The following is a 26,701-nucleotide window of genomic DNA, read 5'->3' as shown; positions in this document are numbered from 1 at the left end:
GCTGGCTTTGTAAGAAGTAAAGCAATTTCAGTGGACCAGGCTGGAAATTCATTTTACCCCTTTTTAATCCCAAAATTTACTCGAAATTTCCACCAATTTGTATGCCACCTTGTCACTGCATATAGGAGAACTGACAGGCAAAAAAAAAAAAAAAGATCAGGAAAAAGGAATATATTACAGAGTGTAATGAAGAAAGTGTGAGAAGTATTTTTAAGTGACATGAAAGGCAATTATTAAGAGGAAGAATCACACACAAAATTGTGTTACTCCCAAATACACAGAGTTCAGGAACAGAAGTGCTGAGATCTCACCATACCCTGGTAAGCCATCTCAGATCACTGTACTCAGATCAATGCCACAAGAAACATTGCGTCTCCACGACTACACCACATCATTTTTGTGACTCTTCTAAATGTGCTGTTCTGAGGCTGCATTGCTGCAGGAAGACACTAAGTGGGTCTCAAATAGCAAATGTGCCAAGCTGACAAATAAACCACTAGCAAACTTTTTAGACTATATCTGTTGAGTTTTTCAAATTCAGTACCAATACTAGTGAGCAGCAAATTGATGCTGCTTTTATCCCCATGATGCACATTATTTATTAATTGTATATTTGCAGAGGTTAATAGACTTTTGCTTAAGCAATTTACCTTATGAAATTACACAGAGATATTCAAGTGCATTGTTAACATGTTCTGTCATTTATGTCCAACAGATAAAAGCTACTCCTCACAGTTCGAAGATGATGATTATAACATGATAGCTTTAATTACAGTCAAACACTAATACAGTTGAATCCTACCTTCATTCAGTCCATTGCAAAGTGTTTGGGAACAATACATGGGCTGTTGCTTCATATAAATTAATCCTCCATTTCTGTTACCCCTCATGATATAAAAACACGAAAACCCACCTTTGTGGGAATAACTTAGAGATGAAAAAAAAAACATGGAACAGTCACGCTTCAACACTTTTTTTCTAGCCTTTTCACATAGAGAACTACCTCAGAGAGCACAAACCTTTGCTAAGTCACATACAACCCATAGTACAGTCCATGATCACTGTACTTGGAAATGGGGCTTTCTTGTGCATCGTGTAAACACTTCACTCTGTCGCTCAACATGAGATATCACAGAATGGTTTGGGTTAGAAGAGACATTATCACTACACCCCCTGACAAAGAGTCTCTCCCCAGCTTTCCCACAGGCCCCCCTTAAGTACTGGAAGGCCGCTATAAGGTCTCCCCGGATGCTTCTCTTCTCCAGGCTGAACAATCCCAACTCCCTCAGCCTGTCTTTGGAGAGGTGCTCCAGCCCTTCGATCATCCCTGTGGCCCTCCTCTGGGATACATCCATGTCCTTATTGTGCTAGGGGCCCCAGAGCTAATCACAGTATACATACACTGAGAAATCACTGATGATGAAGTTTTAGAAAACAATCTCATAAAGCAAATGTTTCAATTTACAGCAGAATTTAGTCTCAAGTGATTAGACCAGCAACCTGAACACTGAGCATAACAGCTGTCTTCTATGACAATAACACTCCTACACGAGAAACGCCATTCTCATAAATAAAGCAACCTATTGACACATATTGAATAAACAGTATTGTGCATCTTTTAACAGATACTTTAGTTACATCAGTGACCTTCAAAAAGCTTCATTTGTGTACATATAATAAACTGAAAGGGTCAAGTGATAATTTTTTCAGACACAGTCGTGTCACTCAAGCTTGCTGGGGTCTCATCAACAAAACAATAATTCATCTGAAAAATATTGCTCATATTTCAAGTATACCAGTTTTGACAAAGCCTATTATTGTGGAAGGCCTGTCAGGTCCTGATTTCTACTTGATTTAGGAAGGGGATCTCAAGCAGTGCATCTCTCTTAAAATTATGGGCTGTTCAGGTCAAATATTCAGTTCTAATTTTTCAGTTCATACATTCAGTTCTAGGAAAAAATATATCATATTGGTCTCTATTTCACTTGTAATTTTCAGTTTAAAGAATAGGAAATCTCAAAGTGTGGTGATATGGGAAAATTACTTCCTTATGCTCTTTGCTATGTTCTTCTCCCAGTGCAGCGCTACTTTTGGTGATACTCAAAGATTTGCCAGGTTTGGAGAGTCATCTTTTCAGCAACCCCCCAGAAATTACTGCATTTTGAAACAAAGAGCTAGACAGTCAGTTATGTTCTGATTACAAATGGATCCAGTCATACATGAGGTACAGATACATTTTAAGGAGGAAATAAGAAACATACTGATATGCTACTGCTTTGATACTCCCTAGAATATAAATGTTGATGCATGACTGAAACACTTTGACACTAATTTCAGTATTGCTTAATTACTAATTATTTTTTTGCCATGGAATAAAGCAGAAAAATGAACTGCAGAAAAACAACACTTTGTCACTACCAAAATTGTTGTTCTAATAACAAAGATAACACAATTTTACCTTAACTGAAGACAGTAATAGCATTAGAATGTACTTATTTGTTTTTAGAAAGAATGCATTTGTGGATAACCACATTCCACTTTTAATCATCTAGGAAATCAATCTTTAAGCACTCACACAGCTCCTATTAATGTTAGTGGTATTCTTCCTAAGCCTGAACTATGAACGGTACTAAACGTTGTACTCTACAGACCTGCCACTTAAAGGTAAAATTATTTGTGTTATTCAGTGTGATGTTTTTGTTTGTTTATTTGTTTTTGTTTTATTGGTTTGTTTTAAGGAAACGAGCAACATCCTATACACAGCAAAGCACCCACATCCAACATACTTCGTCAACATACCCATATTATTCCCAACAGGTTCTCATACTCCTAAAACCAGGACAAAGCAGAGACAATATTAAAATACCTCTTAAACCCTATTGAGGATTAGTGCTCAGCATATGCTTCTACAAATGGGCAGGAAGTAATTAATGGAAAAAAATGTTAAAGAATGTTTGTGTAGGTCCAAAGAAAAGGTCTGTAAATCCTAAATACATCCTATTAAAGCCTTCATTTCTATGACATGGTGCATAGAAACAGACCAAAACAGTGCAAATCTACCCATACTACAGTAAAGTTAAGCATTACAAGTTATGAAATTGAGAACTAAAATTATAACATAGTAATCTATTTTTTCTTGTCAGGGACCACGTAATCTGATATATTTCTGTACATAAAGCCCCAGGCATGATTTTTTTTTTTGAGGCACACAACTCACTCTGATGATAGGAAAACATGCCACTTACCACAACATATTTTTCCCAAAGCCATCAATGAAACAGATTAAAACAAAAACAATCTTTGTTCCACCTCCTTTGGACTTCAACTCTGATCTTTAAACAGATTTATGCTAGACATGGGTTGAACAGATTTATGCTAACTATGGGTTGAAATCTGAATGACAAAACTAAAGTGAAATGCCTTAGGGAATGTATTTGTTTTGTGTAATGTATTTTTTTCCAATTTATTTTGTAACTGCTTTAAATCAATTAAAAGCCAAAACACCCCTACCAAGAGTAACCTTTCTAGCGGACTGTGAAATGTGAAATATCGTGGATTATGCTGAAAACCATCAAAATGCAAATGGAATGACAAAGAATCTGAACCAACACCATCATGTAAACAAAATATAAAATCAAAACACTTGGAACAACACAGACAGTATACCCTTAAGCTATTTGCCAGGCGTTCATGTTAGGGATGACACCAAGTACTCTGAAGCAACTGAGATTCTCTGCATTAACATCAAAGGATTTGGCTGAACAAAAGAAATGTTTGCTCTTATATATTGACATTATGCACATTGCTGCATTTCTCAGCTCAACACCAATAACAATGTTTACTGACAATGCTATACACAATGAAGCAAGGTTCTCTGTGGTACAAGATCGCAAGGGCATAACTAAATCTATTCTGCTAAAAGTAGTCCTTAAAGTTTTGTTTGAGACCTGTTTTTAAAAAAAAAAAATCTTTGAAAGTTTATTAAGAGATGTATTCAATCCACTAAAAATTTAATATTTAAGACTTAGCACTGCATACCCGATTCACCAGCTTTCTTGCATCTAATCTAATTCTTCCTGCCCCAAGAATGCAATAGAAGGCTGTATAACACTGAAGAATAATGAGATCACGGATATTTTAAATTTGGTATTCGTAAGCACAACGTTAATTTTGCAAAAAGCATATTTAACTGTCCACATCCAGTCCTATATGTACTAAACAGCCAAAGCCATACAGCTTACACAAGGCAAAAGTTGTACAAATATATATTAATGCTCACCATTATCACTTTTGAGATTTCCATTGCTGAGCTGTTTTAACCTCTTCTGATGGGATTTGCCATTGTAGTGGATTTGTGCCTGAGCAGCAGAGTTCAGCTGAATGTTACAAACATTGCACAAAGTGAAATTGGCCTGTTTCTTTTCTCTCTCCTTCTTTTCTTCAGTGCCATCGGGTGCTAATTCTTTCTCATTTTCTCTGCCTGGGATGGATGTGAAATCTGAATTGTACGAGTGGTTATCAGCTGGTAAGTCAGGGCTCCAGGGCTTCTTCATATTTTCTGGGTAGAAAGAACATAACAGAGAAAATTGATGAGTAATGCAAAGTAATATACACGGGAATTCTACATCTGTAGACTAGTAAAATGCTGAAAATTATTCTTTGTATTCTCTTATTTTAATACTAAATTACCATTCACATATTTTACCTTTTGTTGATGTTTTTTAGTTCTGCTATGTAACTTGAGTAACTTCACAGCTATTCAGATGAATGTCTTTAGACATTTAGGGGTACTATTAAATCTGTCACTGGAACCAAACTCTCCCAGAGGTGTTTAATTATTTTTATCTTAACCCTAAAATAGTTTGTTGTATTTGAGAATTATCTTATGAAAAGTTAACCTTATATAGATAGATAGAAATTTCCTCAGCAAAGTCTAGGTGAAGCTCACATCTTAGCTATCATCTTCGGTGGGAAATTCAATTGGTTTTACACAGCAGGGTTTTGGTAGTGGACACTGCAGGGGTGGCCTCTGTGCAGAGAATGAGGGCTTCCCTATGTCACACAGAGCCAGTTCTGATGGGATCCAAAACAGACCCAGCGCTGGCCAAAGCTCAGCCCACCAGCCAGTGGCATAACGCCTCTGGGAAAACATATTTAAGAAAGGTCAAAAACACTATTCAGCACCTGTAAGAGAGAACAGTGAGAAAAATGTATGAAACGGTCTTGCAGACACCAAGGTCAGTGAAGCAGGAGAGGGAAGAGGCGTTCCAAGCACTGGAACAGAGATTTGCCTGTGGAGACAATCGTGAAGCAAGGTGTCCCCCTGCTGCCTGCGGTGTACCAAGTCAGAGCAGATCTCCACACTGCAGCCCATGCAGGACCCCAAATCACAGCATGTGGATGTGACCTGAAGGAAGCTGCAATCTGTGGAGAGCCCATGAAGGAGCAGGTTCCTGTAGGAAAGGTGGCCTGTGGAGAAGAGCCCCCACAGAAGCAGATGATTTGGTGGGAGCTGCAGACCAATAAGGGACCCATGCTTGAGCAGTCTCCCCCTGAAGGATAGACCACATGGCATAGGCCCATGCTGGAGCAGTTCTTGAAGAGCTGCAGCCCATGGGAAGGACCCATGTTGGATCAGTTCATGAAGGACTGTACCCCATGGGAGAGACCCCACACTGGAGAGGGAAAGGAGTGTAAGGAACAAGTAGCAGCAGAGGCAAAGTGTTAGAATCTAAATGACCACAACCCCCACTTCCCAGCCCCCTGTGCTGCTCAGTGCCAGGGGGCAGCAGGGAGGAGGTAGAAGAGGTGGGAATGAAGGATTGAAGCAGTGGGAAAAGAGGGGAAGAGGAGAGGGGAGAAGGTGTTTAATTTTTTTGTCTTAATTTCTCACCATCCTACTCAATTTTAATCAGCAATAAATTAATCTAATTTTCACCAACTCAAGTCTATTTTACCTGTGAGAGTAACTGGTAAGTGATCTCCCTGTCTTTACCTCGACAGTAAAGTTTTGCATCTTACTTTCTCTCCTTGTCCTGGTGAGGACAGGGAATGAATGAGCAGCTAAGTGGGGATCGGGGAGCCAGCCAAGGAAAACCCACCACAGAAATTCAAAGAGCTATGATAGCAGAAATATTTTATACTCATATCTAGGATTAAGTCCTTGGTTTAATATTTTCATATAAACTATAAAATAGGGCAGTTAAACTGTGTGGATGACAACCTATGGTTATGTTCATTATATATAATCCTACACTCAAATACTGCACTTCACTAAGCAGTTCACGTTTTTAAGTTTTAGCACTTTGAAATGCAAGATGCATTTTTCAAGTTGCCAAAAAAAAAAAAAAAAAGAGGGGAAGAGTCCCCATATTTATATATTTTAATAATGTCTAATTAATAGAAGAAAAAAATAAAATAAAAGCCCTACCTTTTAGTTAAATAATTGCACATACCTTGTCCTTGAATTTATTAATTAGCTCAGGTATTTCGCAAGCCCTAGACGTTCCCTCTCCACTTCCTGTGATGTTTTCAAGCCAAATTCTTATAACATTTTAACTTGTCTGGTTCAAAAAGAGTCCAAAGGCAAATAATAATCATGCTCTATTACTTTCTTAACTTTCTAGCATTACAAATTAAGGATTAACTGGAGAATTTAGATCCAGCTAATACCAAACTGTAACTACAGAAATGAGAAGAAAATCTCACCTGCAGAACTTAAAGTGAAGCCAATGTAAACATGAGCTTCTATGATTAAAGGTGAGCAGAAACAATACAGATGAAGAAGTGCTCTGTGCGCTGCAAACCTTATTTACTATTAAAGGAGTACAAAATGCTATACCAACTTAGCATCTTGATGAGACCTTTATATAGCACATAAATCTTTAAACTGCTTTGTTCTCCCAGACTTAATGAATAAATGAAGATCTAGCCAAAGAATCTAATCTGTATTTTGAATGACAAAATCACTGCAGTCTTAAATACAACACTATTTGGTCTCTAACTGACAAATTAGTCAACCTAGAGATCAAAAAACTTCATTGCAGCAACACAAGAAAATGGTCTACAGATGCCTTTAAAACCAGATCAAGACAAGATTCAGCATCTAAAAAATAAGTCTAAAAAAAAACTTTGAATCTGTCTGATTGTACCATAATACTGCAAGTCATTCTTGAGAGGACTTCAAGTATTGGAAATTTCATGTGATTAGCAACCAGTTAAATAAACATTTTGTTGGTCCTCTGAAAAATGAAAACACACTTACTGCACTAAAATCAAATCATAGAGATAAACCTATCTAAAGATACAAGACTAAAAGCTATTAATATCAAAAACAGTTTCAATCTGAGTTTTCATATTTTAATAAATTTAATTAGTATCATGTTCTTTTTTGCTAACTAAACTCAATTTCATTTAACAAGACGATAGGGTTATAAATAATACTGACCAAGTTCTGAGAAGAGCTCTGCATCTGCTGTAATTTAAAAACAGCTCAGTCAGTATTATTATTTCTGCTTTTGTGCATAGCTGACTCTGTTACCTAGCATTTTAGCTGCCTAAAACAAGAGATGAGAAAGGAGGCTAAACAGTAAATTCCAAAGAAAAATAGCAAAGTAGTAGTAATTTATTAAATGAAGCCTATTATATCAACAGTGATGATATTAACTGTCATAGACAAACCACAACCATCACTTAAGAATTTATGAGATTATGAAAGCTTAGGAGAAAACCTGAGATTTTCCTACAGCAGATCTACAACATATTTCTCCTAACGGAAGAAGGAGATTTCTCCTGAGGAAGCAGCAATAATCCATCAACCTCTCAGCCTTCTGGAGATATTGTTCAGTCCAAGAAGAGTGAACAGTTTATCCCTTTAAAATATTTTTAAATTAAGAAATTCAGTCCTTTTTTCAAAGTGTTACGAGGATTAAAATATTAACATGAGAGCACTAATTTTAAAGAATTGTTCTAAATAACTTTCCAGAAATTCCAGTTTATATACCTGCTGTACATTAATATACATCATCTTTTTGCATTGAAAGCATCCCCCACTAGAGAGCAGTATGAATTTAAAATTACAATATATCTCTAGTCTTATAGTGTTTGTCATATAGGTATGAGATTACTATAATAAAACAGATCTTCTAACCAAGACGTAAAACTCTAAATAAACATAATCTAGCACATTAAACAAACATTGTACACTATTTGTACACATACCTAATTCCTTTTGAAACATTAACATAGATTAGCAGGCAGCCTAGTAAATCATATTAGCATGTTATAACTTCACTTTAATATTCCAATCAACACAGGTTAATCTATGAGAGCCTTATTTTTAAAATATAGAATACTTCTGCCTTGCATTATAATCTCATCCCAGAACAAGAAATTATAAAATGCACACTAGATTAAGGCACAATTAAATAACAAGGGAAAATACACCTTTGAAATAAATGATTCAAACATCTACCATTTGATTTGTGCTTTCATTAAAAACCCATGATGGCACTACAGCTGTAATACATTTTCACGCTGCCATCTCCCTCTTAAATCTGGAGGAAGAAGGGAAAAAATTATAACCACAGACTAGATGACATTTAGGAAAACAAGAGTTTCAGGAATACACGTTGTTATGCTACATTTTACCAGTATTTCATTAACACAGTGGCTGCTGCATAGGTAATAGCATTACTAAAGAACTAAGGAAAAATATTATACATGTGCAAATGACTCGAGCTGATGGTGTAAGCCAGCACAACATAGCAGTATATGGGATGTTGATTGGACACAAGCGGTTTGAGCAAAACATTTCCAAACATGAAGACAAGAAAATCTGGAGGGAAAAAAAAAAAAAAACAGTTTAGAATTAAAATATTCTGATTTCTTCTTACGCTGTATTCCTGAAAGGACAAAGAAATACAAATAGCAAAGGTTAGAGAAGGACAAGATAGAAACTAAGTATAATTTGCTGATACACTTTTAAAATACAACTTGTCACTCAACCAATATTTGGAAAAAAAAAAAAAAAAAAAGGTAAGGTTGATCCACCAGAATTTCCATAAATGCAGACCAATTCTTGCAGAGGAGCACATAGACTTTCATTTCATGCCTGCATAAGTATGTTTATCATTATATACTTTATTTCATGAAGTGAAATGTTTAGGAATAAATTTTGATTGGAAGAGTGAGGAACAGAATGCTTAGTTATTGTGTTGAGAAGTTATATGGACTATGGTTAGAAGAAAACATTAAAATCTTAACTTTACAACTGTTTTTAATTGCTATCCATCTTTTATTGGTTTAAATGTTGATCTTATGTAGAAATTGATAGGGGTTAAGTTAAACCCTCTTTCCCTGCCGTTACAGTATAGAGTTTATCTTGACTGTACTGGTTACATACTACATAACCAGTCCTAAGTTTTGCAGATAACTTCTGGCACTCCCACCACCCCTAACATAAAGCTAACTTCTCAACCTTTAGGAGCCTTACAGGGGCGAGCAGTGAACTAGAATGAATGAGCAAGGTAAACAAGAACTCAAAATTTCAAACCAATTTAAATAGCACTGCAGATAAATGCTTATATTTATTTTCCCTGGAGCTCTGAACTCAATTTTGGCTCAATGATGCTTACCAGTAAAATGAACTTTGCATGACATTACAGCTTTGTGAAGTAGAAAACTGTCCCTTGTGGAAAACCAACACAACTACAATTTGTGGTGTTTGCTGGTTTAGCTAACATAGCTACTGCCTGGAGATTTCTGAAATGTGCTTGGATGTAAGGGATTAGAAATCATATCCTTCCCATTAAACTATCCTTACCTTCTTAACTGCAATATGAAAACACACTTTCTATTCAAGCATATGGAAAGGAAACTTTGCCACTTGTATTACAACTGATTGTTTCATTTCTGGACTGCCTTGTCAGTAGAGAATTATCAAAATCACTATGACAGGATGTGTACATAATAGTCAAATACATTAGGTTCATTTAAGAGGTCAATGGAGTATATGGATCCCAGGGCAAGAATGTTATTAGCAGACTGCTGTGCAGGTAAGGAAGTTACACTCAATGCTGACCACTTGCCATTGATTAATGACATGGTATATCCTAAAGAATCTCTCCTTGGCTTCTTCCCAACAGCTGCCATAATAGCCTCTTCAAGACTTTAAAAGGACTGAACTTCTGCAGGTAATAAGAAACCCTGAGTAATTAAGCCAAATTACCAATGGGAGCTGATTCTTTGAAAACAGATCTACTTCTTTGGCTGTACTACTGACTCTCAGGAAAACAGCCTATAAGAAGCTTTCTCTACTTAAATGTATGTTAGTGGTATTTGTTGAAGTCATGGTTAAACCAAAGGATATACATTTCTAACCTTTATACCATTTACACATCCTCCTGATTTCTTTTTACTTTTTGAGAAACAGTAACTCCTCTGCCAAAGTTTAACAACAAAGAACAACTGCTTTTAAAGAACGTGTTGGGGAGAGAGAGATTGGGAAGGAGGGATCGCTCACCAAGATCCTCTTTCTAACTATCACTTTGTCAGTTTTCAAGTCATGGGGGAATGTTACCAGCACACTGCAGAACACCTCCTCTCCCTTCCCCCTGGTAATATCTGCAATCTCCACATCTTTTCAAACATCATACATTTGATGCTAGATCTTTTAGAGGACAGGATGTTACTGTTTGATGACAGCCACAGTAGCAGGGTGACCTTTGTGTCAGATACTGTCATTTTTAAGTTTAATTCTTAGATTTTAAGAACCTCTTCCACACTAGGAGTCAATATACATGCTGTGACCCTTCCCAAAACTCTATCTGTAAGCCATAGTCTTCCTATTTACCAGTTACTCAAAAATAACTGTTGCATCTGGTGCCCAAGACCCCTTTATCAAGAAGCTAGTGCCTTTGCAAACTCTAGGTTGAGCTCATTGAATAAAATGCTAAAATTTGCTCTAGAAACTTGTTCTTGGGAGAAGTTAAGAATTAACATATTGTCACCTATTTTATACAAAGATATATGGCCTGGGGGAAGGCTCACAAACAGGAACATAAAGTAGCTTTTGCTTCTTACATTCTCATTATCACTGAATGATGTGGTCCTGACATTGCAATCTTCTGATTCAGATCAAGGCTGCACTTACTCCTGATTGTGGGCCCAGAGTGATTTAGGTCACGAACAGTCTATTCTACACATCGCTGCTGTGGCAGTTACAAACATACAAAGAGAAAGATGAACAATGGGAAAATGGTGAAAGAGCACTCATGGTGAAAGCACAGCCCATCTAAAACACAGGTCCCTCCCAAATGACCCAAGTAACCTTCAGAATATGCTGCAGAACTCATCTGTTTTCTCTGGATGAATGAATAATCTCAGTGGAAGAGTTACTGGGCAACAGGAAATTACTGGGATTGGAAAGACTTTTCTAAAATAATTGATTTTTCAGTTTTGTTCTGTTTTTGTTCTGAGTTTTTCATATTTTGTTGTCTTTCAGATGAAAGTTAAATACAAAATAGAATACGATACAACAAAAGGTGATATGAAAATCTGGAAAACATGAATTAAGTAATTTGACACTGTTGGTAGACTTCTCTACTAAGTTTTAAGACTACAAAAACAACCATTAGCACCTTTTAAAAAAGGAGAAGGAGTTTGTCAGGTCACACACCCAAGACCTAAATTACCAGTCAGTGATAAAGCTGGGGATAGAAATCAGTATTTCTCATTGCTCCCTGTCTAATATTGTTCTCATCGCATTTGAAATCTCAATTTACTATATTTTCTCTTTAAAAATTTCACACAAAATAAAGTAGTGTAGATAGCTTAAGAGAATAAAAAAAATGCATCAGGGACAGAAACACCTTGTTTACTCATTTGCTATTTCTCCTTATCCATCCTGCTCCTCCCAACCTGATTACTGTTGCTAGCTGTTATACCACTTCAATTATCTCTGTGAGTAATAACGAATTCATAATCATCATCATCTCAGGTGATTTTTGCAAAGTTTAAGAGGAAAAGAATCTCTTGGGCAAAAGCTGCATCAAGTGAAAGAGATAAAGGCAGGTTTTTCCACTGTACATTTATTGCTTGTGGCAGGGAGGGAACATGAGGTGGAAGGAGACAGAGGTTATTTGGGGCTTGAAGGGCTTTATACCTTAATGTCTTGGGACTTCTCCCAAGGAATGCATCTCTGCAAACTGAACCCTGGAAGAGTAGGTTTTTATCCATCTGAAATATCTTGAGCAATAGCGCAGAAAATAAAAGCCTAGGCTTTTGTTTTGTTTTGCCGGGAGAGCACTTAAATCTTTCAGGAAAGGCTGCATTTCAATACTGCAGCAAATTAACAGACTGCAGCCTATCTCCAGTCATAGCCATGCGCACTACGAGTTCTAAGAGGAACTTATAGATGAACTAAACAGAAAAAGTTCATCATTTCTTGGTTCAGCAGTTCCCTCATGCCAGAAGCAACCAACAGACATCTCATAGTCTCAAAATATACTGCAGTCATTTTTTTTAATTGAGTTCTATAAAAAGAGCTAAGCACTAATCAACACCATATGTTATTCAATTAGTTAGTAATACATATCTATTTCTCAAGCCTGTGCTAACATAATGGAGCACTTTGGGTGGTTTGGAACTATTTAAAGGCCAAGTAATTAATTTGCAAACATCAGCTTCTAAAAAGCTGAGAAGCGCTACTGTGGTGACTTACATCTCTACAGCCAGAGCCAAGCCACGAAATTCCCTCATTTGGTTTTTACTCAGTCTTTTTTTCAGAGATGGTCCTTGTGAAGACAAAGACTTCAGCCTAAAATAGGGACAAATGAAGACCCAGGTTCAGCAATGCATCTGGAACCCAGACACTGCAGGGAGTCTCTTCCCATGCAGGTGAAGTAAAGTGTTTGTGCTGCCTCACCTCCCTCTCCAGCAGCAGTATCTCACATATGGGCTCTGTGTAGAAGGTAGCAGTTAAAATGCTCAAAGGCATATCTAGTGAAGCTACAAAGTTTCTGCCTACCAAACAATCTTTTATTGCTAATGTATCCTGGAGAGTAGGGTGCTTTTTTTTTTTTTTTTTCCTCCCCCCCCCCCCCCATACTCTTGATTTCCACATTTTTTAATTCAACTTCCAGTTTCAAAACTCCTGTCAACAGCACTGAGTTGGCCGGGATCAAAAAGAAAGGACAGAAGAGTCTGACTGCAGCTTAAACTGGAATGATCTGCAACTCAAACCTCTGCTGGACAAAACATTAGTTTCAGCATTATTTCTGACAAGATAAATAGAATAGATTTTAAAGTTCATGGGGGGGAAGTGCAGATTTTTCACGTTATTAACTCTGAACAACACATAAATTAGACCATTTAGCAGAGTACAGAGACAGGTGTGAAAAAAAGTATGTGCAAAAGGAAAAGAAGACAATGAACCTCTGTCTACAGAACTACAGAAATTTTGTAGGTATTGGGATTGTTTTTGATTTAATAGATAAAATTACCTCTTTCAGTCTCTCTGGATGAATTCCCTGATGTGAAATCATGCTGGACACATGGATGACATAATGTTTTAAGTGCTATATTCTACTTTAAAGATCTCAAATTTTTCTAGTACCTAAATGTCCAGTCAAATATTTATATCTCAGCAGAAAGAGAGAATATGCACAGATGTTTGGGCATAATGAGCAACTTACTTTTGAATATAGGTAAATTCTATTCTCAAGAACACATTACAGACACTAACTATCTTTGTAAACAAGTAGGTAATTTTGAAAACGTCCTTAAGTTTCAGTTAGTGTTTGTTTTTATTTTGTTGATAGAAACAACCCTTTAGAAATATTTTGTTTTCCTTCTCTAAGTATGTCAACAATGCGCTGATAAAAGTACATCTATGAAAATAAAACAAAATAAATAAAATGCAAGTCAGACATGAATTAACTCCAGATATTTTGCTACAAAAATAAAAAACAGCCCCCCCCAAACAAATTTCAGAATAAAGAATGATCATTTTAATAGAGACATTTCATTCCCTACAATACTCCTTATGCATATAAAAATGCAGCTGTCAGACAACGAATAAACGAGTAATAAATTTAGTCATGTTGGGAAACAGGAAATTAAAGGTCACAAGCAAAAGATTATTAAAATTCAGAATGTTTTGTTGTTTTAACTCTTCAAGTTAAGAGTAATGTCAGAGGTTTGTGTTTTGTACTTTATATATATATATATTTATATATATGTATTATTTATTATTTTTATATAAATTTATATATATATAAAGTAACTTCAGAAGTTCTTTTTGTTTGCAAAATAACTTCTCAAGATTTCAAGATTGCCAGAGTTATTTAGTTTCAACTCAAAGACCCTTCTCAAGCCTTAGGAAATCTGAATGCTTACCCCATACAAGAGCAAGCAAAAGTGAGAAGCAGATCTCCCTTTTTGTTATATTTTTGTTTTAGGGAGCTGTTGTGTGGATATTTTTTAAATTAGAGGCCTTTAAACCAAAAGAATTAAAGGATATCAAAGAAAATCAAAGAGAGCAAGAGAAATTTTAGTACTTCAGTCAGTCACACTTAGGAAGAGATCTCTAGATTAAACAAAATATTATATATACCCTTTGTCTGTAAATGCACTTTTAAAAACACCAGTGTTAATAAAGGCTAAGGAATCAGGGCTTATATTTGAAGATTATCATTTATATTTTACAGAATTATAACATACAGATAATCTGGAAAAACAATTAAAGCATTCAGGTAGCTCTGGCAGCATTTTCAAGTATAGGTATTTTTTTTTATTATTTTTATTGCTTCATTACACCCACTGGCCCATTTAATGTTGAGTTTAATGGAGAGCAAATCATTTTCCAAGCAATGCAAACACATAAAAGTGAATGTCTGCTTTGTTTGGAAAGGTTAGCTGATGCTTTTGCAAGCATACATGGAAAATATTTTTATTTTATCCATTGCATTCTCTTTAAAAAAAAAATATATATGCATTTAGTACAGCATTCATGGCAACAGGGACAGAAACTCTGCCCATTTACAGGATGTGTTTTTTGAGGTAGATTTTTGTGCTATTTATCTGAGAAGTGTAAAAGTAGAGTTTCTATCTTTAAAAGTATATTCTCTTTGTAGTGTCTTGAAAGCCAATGTCTTCTGTAAAGTATTCTTAGCTGATATAAAGTTCTTTCACATCAGCTACACATTTACCTTAAGGTCTTCATCAATATTAGGGACAGAGATAAACATCTAAGAAACTAGACTATCCTTGATGTGTATTGGGGATGAATCTGAAGACAAACTGGGAGATCTGGACCTTTTTACATTTCCATAAGATGACGTGGAGTGTCCTACAGAACCAGCTAAGGTTACAGCCACACAAGGCCAACACAGGGCATCACACACGCAGCTGGGGAATTATTTTTGCACAAAGCCTATCTGTCTGTGTCACATTTCTAATGAACTTTTAATCACAGTACCCAGATGTAATGCATTTATATAAATGCTTATGCATCAGAAATAAAAACCTGGAAAAGGAATCTAATTACAGAAAAGAGAGATTCGGATGATTTTTTCTTTTTTTGGGGGGGGGGGGGGGGGGGGGGGGGTGGTAAGTTTAGGTGACTCGCTATTAGTGAATACAAGTGCGTTTTCAAGGTATGACTGATATAATTCCATAGGTTGGACAGATGTCCCATGTCCAGGAACATGTATCATAAAATACCAGGACCTAAGAGGACCTACTGAGCAAGGAGATGCTGCTTTTTCCTTGCATTACTCTCCTATGATTATAATTCCCTCTGTTGAATTATGTGTGGAAAATGAGAGTAGCGGACTATAGGGAGGATTTGTTTATATATATTTTATGAGTTACATACATGAAAATATATTTTAAGGCAAATGTAAAAGGAGGGTTTGAAATTATTTCTGTAAGTTTTTATTGATCCAAGATCTCTGAAATATGTTACCTATTTACAACTTGGACATATACAGCTCAATAATAAAAATATGAAAGTACAGGTAAACATGAACAAACTAGAAACTTAAAGCCAACACCTCCCCTGTAGTGCAGGGACAGTTGTTTCACTTCGTTAGCAAAAATCAGCCCCAATATAAAATTGCTGATTTTACAAGATATTCAGCAGTGTCTTTCAAAATGTAGAAAATTACCAGAGAGGTCCAGAAGCTCACTGAACACATTAATTAATGATAGTGCCTTATTGTTGCTAAAATAGGAAACAGAAGTCAAAAATAGGAAGTATTTTTCAGTTTCAGAAAACATATATATGCTTATAAGTCTTTCATGTGCAAAGCTGTCTTGAACTCCCGCCTTCAGGATTCCACTTTTTTTTTCCCCACATATTATGGGTTGCTAATAATTAAAAAGCATCAATGAGTACCTCTATAACACCCCCACCAAATTGGATTTTTTTTTTTTTTTTAATTCTAGAAGACACGATTCTGTGAAAGAATCATGATAAACATGGGCATAACCACACACAGAGTAAGAAAGCAGGACAGCAGGCTACTTGATGTTTTCGAGCCTTCTCTGGGAGACCTTCTCAGCAATTTCTCCTGTTGCACTCTGCAGCAGATGCTCATAGCAGACCCAGAACCGCTGATCTTGGGAAGCCTGAGCACTTTGCTCAGCCACTGATCTGCAAAAGCTACTGCTGCTGAGTCCGTAAATTATTTCTGTCTCCTCTGGCTCTGCTGGCCATCAGCAATCTCTCTCAACCTGTCTGGGTAGGCTGAGGCTGTTGGAAACCTCTGAGAAGTCATGCATGGCAGAATTTAAAGCTCTGTAAGACTTAAAAAGAAGTTTCTTCCTTCAGCCACGCTGATTCAGATGAAGAAGCTTATAAACTCTATTAAACATCAGTACAAGTTTATAAAATCCCTGGGACTTGTTCAACTATTTAATTTTTTCCAAATAGTAGCTCAAATTTGCAATAAAATATTCTTTTACTTTGGAGGTCATTTAAGAATACTGAAATATGAAATTTCCAGAATTACCTTATTTTGAAACATGATTTTATGACAAAAGGTTAGATACTTTGCAAAATATTTGTCTCAGTTTTTAATACTTCTTATTTCAGAATTGTTTTCTCTAATTAACGTCATAATCTAATAAATTGCATCTCCCTGGATATGCACTAGATTTCAGTTTAAATAAGCTTTTTAAGAGAAGTAGAGAAGTGGTAAATATAAGGGTAGTAGTGACCTTTAGCTAATAGAACTTTGTAATATGGTGATCCTTCCATTAAAAAATAGCAAGATAAACACACTCCTACAGAAGTGCAGGTCGGGATGACAGCCTCTGAAGGCAGTGGCATTACATTGGCATAAAAATGCTGCAAGCAGAATCAGATCACCATTTTCCTCCTACCTAGAAATTCATACAGTGACTTCAGCATCTCAGCAGTCACCATAATTTCTGCTGTTCTTGCTATGCATTATAGAAACTGTCACTTTTTATATTTATGGTATCTTTTACAGCTTGAGTTAAAGAACACTTGAAGCACCTTTCAATGTTTGATATAGATTTACTCTAGAGGAATAGAAATTAGTCTCCATTATTAATTTAGACCCACACTACTTTTCAAACTAGCAGTCTCAGGGAATTTTCCTGGAATTACCTGTATTAATAAGAGCTACTTATATGACAGGGGATTTGAAGGACTGGCTTCTAATCAGAAAAGGGAAACAATAAATGATGAAAAACTGTGTAGATTACAATAGTTAAAACTTCAGTGTTGACTGTATGATTCACAAGGCTGCAATATATTTACTACTAATTTAATGAATATCTGACCAATCAGTTGGTTTTAGTTTCTTGAGAAAATTTGTAAAGAAACAAAAAACAAAACAAACAAACAAAAAAACCATCACCATGCCAAGTTACTACTACTATTTTCTACTACTGTGAATTTTGATATTGTCAAGTTTGTTTTTTCTCTGAAAAATCTTTAATATAAGGAAAATTGCCAAGCTATGGGCAACCAGGATATAAAATTTACTTCTCAATACATATGGATTTACTTGTATCTCATTCTAATTTGAAATCTGTCACATTTTCATTTTTCATTTTGTTTGTCACAGAAGCATGTGAAGAGTAAACACTGCACGTCAGCAAAGCCATCAACCAAACAAGTGACCTTTCCCTAAGCCACTGCACATAAGAGACTACTCCGTCCTACCTTACATTTCCCTAGTTGAGACAAAATCATCATTCTTTTACTTGTCATTATTTAAATCAGGCCCAGTAATGTCATTTGCAATCAACACTCACTGTCAGGAAGCAAATGTGAATGGCTTACCTTGCAGTATAACAGTATCATCCACTTCAGCATGCCTTGTTCCTACAATACACATCTGGAACCAATGCACACTCACAGTCATCAGCTGCTGTTCACAAATCACTTGATTATTGATCACTGCACTTATCGCTCTTCATTGACTGAACCTCATTTCACAGTACTGCTCTACTGCTGCTTCAGCAAATTCTCAGCCTTCTAGTGCAATGAGACACATAAACCAAGGCAGTGATCCTTTACACTAGTTATTTCTTGCTATATTGAACTTTTTGAAGTGATCTGCATTTATTAAAGAAAAATAACAATGACAACAACAAAAATAATCGGTCTATTCTAGTTTCAAACTCTTTACCCAGGAATAGGTAACAAGGAGGGTTGTTTTTCTCCTTGTAATGCAGTATGACTTCTATCTTTGCTATTTTAAAATAGGCAATTTTTAAGACCTGAAGAATTCAAAGATCTATGAAACATAAATAACTATCCATTGAGAAGGCAATTGTTTTCTTTAGGAAAAAAGTTGACTACCAACCACTAGCGAGACTACAAGGACTTTTTCTTAAAGCTGTCTACAGAAAAAGACACTTGTATCTGCCCTGCCAAATAACTTCAACCCTTGCATATGATAAATTTCAAAAACAACAGGAAAGTTCAATTCAATATATGTATTTATGTATATATAAACACTATATACATAGATATATGTAAATAGATTTTAGGTTTCTTAAATCAATAGGGTCATTTGAGACAGATCATTTTGGGTTAAAATCACTGGAAATTTTCCTGCAAAGCAAAAAATGACATTTTTCACAAGCAAAGCAGCAATATATTTTCAGCTTTTCTCACCCCAATTGAAATTTTAATGAGAAAGAAGAGTGAAGACCTCTGTGTCCTCTAGCACAAGCAACACTAAGTCACTTTTCAAATTTTATACTGTACAAGAATGTGTTCATATTACAGCTCATAAGTACAGCTAGCACATAAACAGCAATATCACAATCACCTAACAACAGTTTAAGTTCAACATTGTCATGGGTTTAAGGCAGCAGACAAAGCAGCTACCACTCACTCCTGTTGCCATGTCACCCTTTCAGCCATCAAAAGAGACATCAGAAGGCTGGTGGATTTTCTGACAGTAAACCTACCAGAAGCATGAGTACCACTCCCCCTCCCCCCCAACAGCAATGTATGAAGCATAGGAAAGCAACCAGATGCCTAGATGGAAGTTTTGCAGTGCTACAGTATTGTCACACCTGTGAACACAGAACAGGTGTTTCTTCCCCTGATAGAGCATTTTGTCAAGAAATGCATTAGCAATGAGAAGTGATGACCCAAGATCATTTTGTCCTACCTGCAGGTGTCTTTCCCTCACACAAGAGATTTAAAAAAAAAAAAATTAATAATACACACCCACAACTCAGCAACCTTGACAAAATTAATCATCATACATGATGCATTGCTGCAGAAGACAACAGCACAAAACCAAGCTACTCCATCTCTGAGCTTTTATCTCACACTGACTTTGTAGAGTTGCTCCTTCAAATCTGAATGTTTAGCCTCAGCTAATTTGCAGGAGTAAGAAGTAGAGGATCTTAGAGGCAGCCACTTAATAACATTACCTACCTCCATAACTACTCACATTTTTTTCTGAGCCAGCAGACAAGGCCTTTCAGTCTTGACCACATGCAACAAGAACCCACTCTACAAATGGCTCATCAATGCAAAGAAAAAAATAACAGCAAATTGAGAAAACCTACTATTACAGATGTTAGCTTGATAAGGTTAAGTGTACATTTTAATTGTAATAACTTTAAATTGTGGGATATTCATAACTTAGAACTAACTACACTTCAGGATTACAGCAATGAAAAATGGAAAGAAGAGCAGGATAAATTTAACCTTTAGGGAACTCTTGAAGACAAAGCTTGTTTTCTTATCAGACTCATGGGCTTTCTCCCTACAGATACTCAGTTTATCTCCAAGTTCTTCTCTATGAGCAACTCTGCATTAAACTCAGCCAGAACACACATTACGAGCATAACATCCTTGGCTATGCAGCACACCAAAGCTCCCTAGTTTCTCATGTTTCTTTCCACATTCGCTTTCATATTTTTTTCCCCACCCTACTTTTACATTAGTTTCCACTAAACTGATTTGTTTGTTCTAACACAGTGTTGCTAATCACTTATATAAGCTTCCTCAATATACCCCAAAGATAGCTTAATTCCTGGAACACTTATACTCCATCTGAAAAGACCTTTCCTCTTAGTTTCTTGTATCAAATGGCCACATCTGGAGCTGACCACTTACATTAAGATTCGGAATGGTCCCGTCCCCTTGTGCTCCCAAATTACTCCAACAGCCCAAACTGCTTCCATGCAGTAAGATACAAACCCCCCTCCCCCGCCCCACACAGAGTTGAATCATTCCACAGAACAAATATTTTCTTTAAAGAGGAATTATCTTATTGAGAAATATTCGTAACTTGTTAAATATTGTATCAGCATAAAAGGCAAAGTTTAGAAACAGAAAAAGAACATTGAATCTAGAATTATATTATCATGAAGCCTGAAGATCTCTCATTGCCATTACAAAAAGATTTTATTTTCCCAAGGTATACTGAAGGAAATGTACCCCAGAGAGAGAGTTGGAGAGAGTACCTACAGAGACACAACATAAACAAAACCTTTCTGAAGTCACAAAATAGCAGGAGTCTCTTCAAATTAAATTCATTTTTAGAATATAAGACTAAGATGCAGAACATATTATAAATAATCAAAGTATTTTAGCACTGGAGATGACAGTGAAGTTGAGAAGGATAAATACGTGCATTATTATATTTGCTTGATTACTTGTACCTGGAGGAAAATACCTTACAGAACAACACTCAGTGCTGTCAGGGGTGATCTTGTTGAAATCCTTTTACTTTATCTATAAATCTTGTACAATTCCTGTCTGCATCTGGACAAAAACACTTTAGTCATTCATGCAATTGTCAAGTGCAATAGGAGGTTAAACTTGAATTCATGCTTTCTAGGCACCTAACTTTGCACAGCTCCCAAGACTAACAGACAGTTTCTCTCCTTCCCTTCCAGCCACCCTCAGCTCTGCTTTTCTTCCTTTTCTACCCAACTTTATTTTTCAGAGATTACTGTATTCCTAAGAAAAAGAGACAAATAACTTTTTTTCATTTGAATGACAGAGTATTTTTGTTATCATGATACTATGCCTAGCAAGAAAAGAAGTTCAATGGTATATTTCATAGTTTTCTGTTCCCTTTTTGTTTGTTATTTAAAGGGTAAGTATGAAGTATTTTCCATCACTTGGGAATTCATTAGTAAAAAATGCCATGAGTATACCAGACAAATGAGAAGTAAACCCATGATTATGGCAAGTGTTTTGTATCCAAGAAGTACAACGCATCCCAGAAATGTCCCCAAACACAAAAGATATATGTTTAGATAGAGATTAGTGTCTTAATTTTATATAGCATATTTTAGAAACTGAATATAAGCAACAGCAGAAAACTCTTCTGTCTGAAAAGATGACTTACCCTTCAGTTTCAGTAGTCATCCCCAAGAAACCGCTGGATAATTGCTATGACTAGTGTTATTTAGTGTGGTGTATATGTATGCTGAAATGGATTCTTTAGGCCATTATTTAAGTTTTGACAGAATAGTTGTAGTTTTTGTACTGTTTCTAAAGGGATAAGATTTTCAAAATGCTGCCTAAATTGAGTTTAAAAACAAAAACAGAGACTGCAATTTGTAAGTTCTCTTTATTGTTTTAGTCCAACTTGCATGGGTATTACTCTTAATTTCTTAAAAAGCAGTCACTATATAAATAAAAAAAAATCATAAAAACTTCATTACATAAGGGACACATGCAAATGTGACTCAGTGTTTATATGGACTTTTCAAAATATTACATTGTATTTGGCCATTTTGTGGCATAAAGCTTCGAGTCATCATAAATGTGAAATTATTAGATTAAGACACTTATTCAAATATATTCACCAGATAACAATTCAGCATCTCTTCTGAATCTGTTAAAGGGATTTGGAATACATTTATTGATACTCTAGCATGTGTCAAGCATTGCTGGAATAGTATTTTATTCTTTAATTTTATTGATGTATTAGCTAATATTCATGTTCTTTGAACATGTAACCGATAGAGAGAGTATAGTTATTTCAGAGGAAATATTTTTCCATGAGAAATATGGACAAAAGTTATATAGTTATTTTTACCCTCATCTGTTTATTTCTTTTACACCATCTTTCTGTTTTTTGTTACAGTGAATAAACCCAGGAAAGTGTTGTATCTTCTGTTTCGAATGCACTTGACCCTATTCTGAATTCTTACCACCTGCCTCTGAATTGAGCTGAGGGACTACTGTCCCTTTCCTGTACAACTGCAGAAAAAGTATGAAGAACTTCACAGGCACCAGAGTTAAGATCAGGATTTCATTGGCTCAGGTAATCCTAACAATGAAGGTCGTGCTCTTACCATCTAAAAAGTGAAAGTGCTACCAGAACAAAGAAGTGGCTAGCCATGTAAAAGGACTAGTGATGTATTATGCCCATGCACTTACCCACCATGCACCATTACACCCCAGGGCACACAGCTAAGAGCAAATGGGTTTGCAGATTAATATTCCCTTACCTCATCTCAGTCATTTCCATGCTACACTAAAGTCAGCTTACACTTTTGTCAATATCATTTACCAAAAAACAAGCCAACACCATCCCCAACATACAATCCCTCTTCCTAGTAATAACTACACAATCAGGAGTTCCCCCTAACATGTTCATTTAATTTTGGCAGTCAACATAAACTTATTTTTATAAATGATTGCTTATTGTTTCTTCTATAATGAAGAGTTTTAATTAGGCTTAATTGTATTGGTATGTAGCATTTCCAGCATGTGTTGTCTGAACTCTCCATAAATCTATACCACCATTATGCTTAGCACCATCTTCTACAGAAACAGCATTTTTTTGCTTCTAGAGATACTGTTTCAAACATGGTTACCTTACAGAAGAGGATAGTGTGCTGGTTTCCCAGAACTGGCATGAAGTCAAAATCTCTTGGGGAAGGGTGAGAGGAGAGGGAAAGAGAGAGAGAAAGATGGATTTACATCAACGCAGACTAGGAAGCTGATGTATCGGATTTATTTATTTTTAAGCAGAAATACAGGTCAGAAACAAGGACTGAGATGCAGGGTGCTCTTCGAAAAGCTCACCCTCTCTGCAAGTTTTTTTAGTTCTTCATCTAGAATTCAGCAATCAAATTTTACTGGATATGTGAATGTCTCCGAATTTTGGGGAAAACCTCAGAACTGGTGAACACCAACCATCTTCAGAAGTTCAAACTCAGGAGTGTTGGGTTTACATGGCTCCAGTATACATCTAGCTTTAATTTCTATGGGTTCATATCTTCAGAGTTTTGATTTTATTTACAAATTCTTTCCAAATTTAAAAAAAAAAAAAAAGACAGGGAAGCATATTAGTTCAGGTTCACAAACCTTAGTGAATTTTGGATGTACTTGTTTCATATTGAAACACAACTCTCTTGCTTTACCATTTCATTACAGAAGTCTTAAATGAATTTGCTCTGAATGAATAAAGATATTTCATTAAAATATATTAACCCTATAAGAGGCTGACAAAAAGGATCAAAAGAAATTTAACTCATATTATTCAAATTTTATAGACAACCAGTATATCCCAGTAAACAACAGTTCTTCAATGTCATCACTTAGCAATCACAACACTCCTATGCATCTTACTGAACACAGACTATTCTAGCAGGAAGTTCCACGGACAGACATTTCATCCTCTGCCTTGGCATTACAGATTTAAATATCGCAAACTCTAAGGGGACGTTTACCACTAGTAACTCCCAAAACAATTCAAAAATCAAGGAAGGCTCTTTCCTCAAATTATAAAGTCAGCCCAAATAATATTAGATCTAGAGGAGGAAAAAAAAAAAGAAAAGCTGTTAAAAATCAGAGAGGATGACTAAACTTTATTATTTAACTGTATGTTACCAAACAATCTTGCAAATATAAATGTGATATGAGTTGCCCTGTTGCCTTACAACCGAGAGTTTGGTTGGCTGCTTCATTCCTCAGATTCCTTCTTATTTTTTCAGTAGAAAATAAGAGTCAGCTGAGACATAGGTCTGGGTTGCATTGTTCATCTTTCTCACTGCTCTTCCTCTTTGTGTGTGGATTTAAAGCAATATTAAAATGACCCACAGAGTACAATATTAGTCATCTTGCCATAAAACACATTCAAATAAAGGGTATAATGTTTATATTAGCACAATATTTTCTGCAGTATATCGCACTACATACCTTTTAGAAAAAACAGTGATTGTATATAACATTCAATGAAAGACCCACTCTACTATAAAACAGCAATTTGCCTTCAATTTTCCACTTAGTAATTCAAAAACTCTTTTGAATGTCAACTACTGGCAATTTTTTGCTGGCTACAACTTGGTCAGAATAATAAAAAAAAAATCATTAGCATGTTAATAACTTGGTCTCTCTAAGGGGTAGTTAGTTGATCCTCTATCAGAAAAAGAAGCTTCCTTTTCATCCCTATTCTTAATTGTAAAGTGATTATGATTTATTACAATTTCCTAGTTTCCTTCATTTCAATTTGTACAGAAGGATTTCTCAACGAGCAGAGTGCAGTCCCATCATAGTTCCAATGACAGCAGCTCACCAAGAAATGTTCACATCCATTAAGATGTGAAAAAGACAGACAAGAACTTACACATATAGATAAGAAAAATGAAGAGTCTCTAAATCAAAACTGCAAGAGGACGTAATGTGGGCAAAAAGTGGTTGCCTGTATTAAAAATACTGAGAATAGCTTTCTACACTTCAATATATATTATAATCAGAGCAGTTTATACATTGGATTTCAAACTGATTCCAAAAGGGAATGAAGTAAACTACTAATTGTGATTTAGAGGCCCTTTTTTTAATTCTAAATCCCAAAACAAATAAGAACTTCCAAAAAACGGAGTATCTCAAGCCTTTTTTAATCTTTGCAGGGTAAAAGGTTTAAGATGCAAAAAGAAAAAAAAGTTATGCCCACATCTTTACATAAAACAGATATTGTTCATATACACACTCTCACACATACCACTTTTCAATAATTGACCTAATTTGCATGGAAGAACTAACAGCTGGAAAGCAAGGAATAACTTTACATGCTTTTACATGCAAGATGAATTTCAAATGTCCTTTCTACAGCATGACATTCTGAAGACAGACTCTGTGAACAGAGCTTGGCCAAAGACCATTTTGTCAGCAGACTATGATGGGACAGGGCTTTGTAAAACAGGTTCTAGTCTGAAGCATGCAGTCACTTCTAGTTGCCTAAAGCAGCCAGTCCAAGCACAGCAAAAAAATTGCAGGTATGCAGTGCAGAGGTGCCCAGACCAGCCTACATACTGATACTAGACTGTTTATAGCACTTCTAACGCTTAATACAGTTCCTAGTAGATTCAGTGTTCAGATGTGGAGATGAGCTAAGCTACCACTTTTCCATGGAGGACCTTCACCACATCCCTGCACCAACAAACAAGGAAGAGAAAGGGAATAAATAGACCCGTGGGGAGTTATCCATAGTGATAAGCATTGCTATCACATAGGAGGAACAAATAAGTTTGTCAGCCTCAGGCTGTACTTATACAGTGAAAACAGAATTAGTAAAGCTCATAACACTACAACAGTCTAGTGTCTGTGTCTTGATTTGAGAACTCCTTGTTAACAAGAGAACAAAAAAATGTTTCTTCACTCACTGATTACAAAAACATTTTTAAGGGCTGAGCTCTTCCAATAAAAATCTTGTCTAAATTAAATTAACTCTATCACCAATGCCAGTTCCTTTAACAATTACAAGAAAAATACAAGGAAATAAACTGTGATTCCATTTAAATTCTCTTCTATTACGTCTACTAACATTGGAGAAAAAATATTGGGATTCATGATATGTATTCATGACATATTCAGTCAAATAACATAAAACAATATTAGGGTAGTAGTATTAAAGACTATTGTCTGCTTGTCATGAAGTTCTAGAACAGTAAAAAATAAACATGTCAGAAACCTAGAAAAAGGCAAATACGGCCTGCTCATAAAATCTAGAAGGCTGGAAGAGAAGAAAAACTAAGGAGCTACAGATGAGCTAATTTAATTTCAATTTGCATAAAAATACTGGAGCAAGTAATCAAACTTTGCACCTAAAAATATCAAGGAGTTGAGAAATAGCCAGCATTAAAGTGTCAAAAAACATCATGTCAAATCAACCTTAATTCCTCTTTTGGCAGTGTAAAATGCATTATGGACACTAACTCTTGAGTTCAA

The 26,701-nt window shown here is 35.8% G+C and overlaps 1 protein-coding gene across 10 annotated transcripts in view; it reads right to left on the bottom strand.

The window, feature by feature from the left end:
- The window catches only part of ZNF385D (zinc finger protein 385D), a 436,921-nt gene that overhangs the window by 346,405 nt on the left and 63,815 nt on the right, over positions 1-26,701 (bottom strand). For 7 of the 10 annotated variants that reach the window (XM_083825066.1, XM_083825063.1, XM_083825069.1 and 4 more), the window contains one exon: positions 4,280-4,558. In XM_083825066.1, the coding sequence (XP_083681192.1) occupies positions 4,280-4,558 (279 nt within the window). Of the gene's footprint in view, positions 1-4,279; positions 4,559-6,708; positions 6,720-8,721; positions 8,837-19,952; positions 19,975-26,701 lie in introns of those variants that run through there. The other 3 variants (XM_083825070.1, XM_083825072.1, XM_083825064.1) reach the window with 3 other exon arrangements.

This window comes from Anser anser (assembly GCF_964211835.1).
Source record: "Anser anser genome assembly, chromosome: 2".
NCBI classification, from domain to species: domain Eukaryota; kingdom Metazoa; phylum Chordata; class Aves; order Anseriformes; family Anatidae; genus Anser; species Anser anser.
Note: the sequence above shows the minus strand (reverse complement) of the source record. Positions and strands in the feature narration are given on the sequence as shown.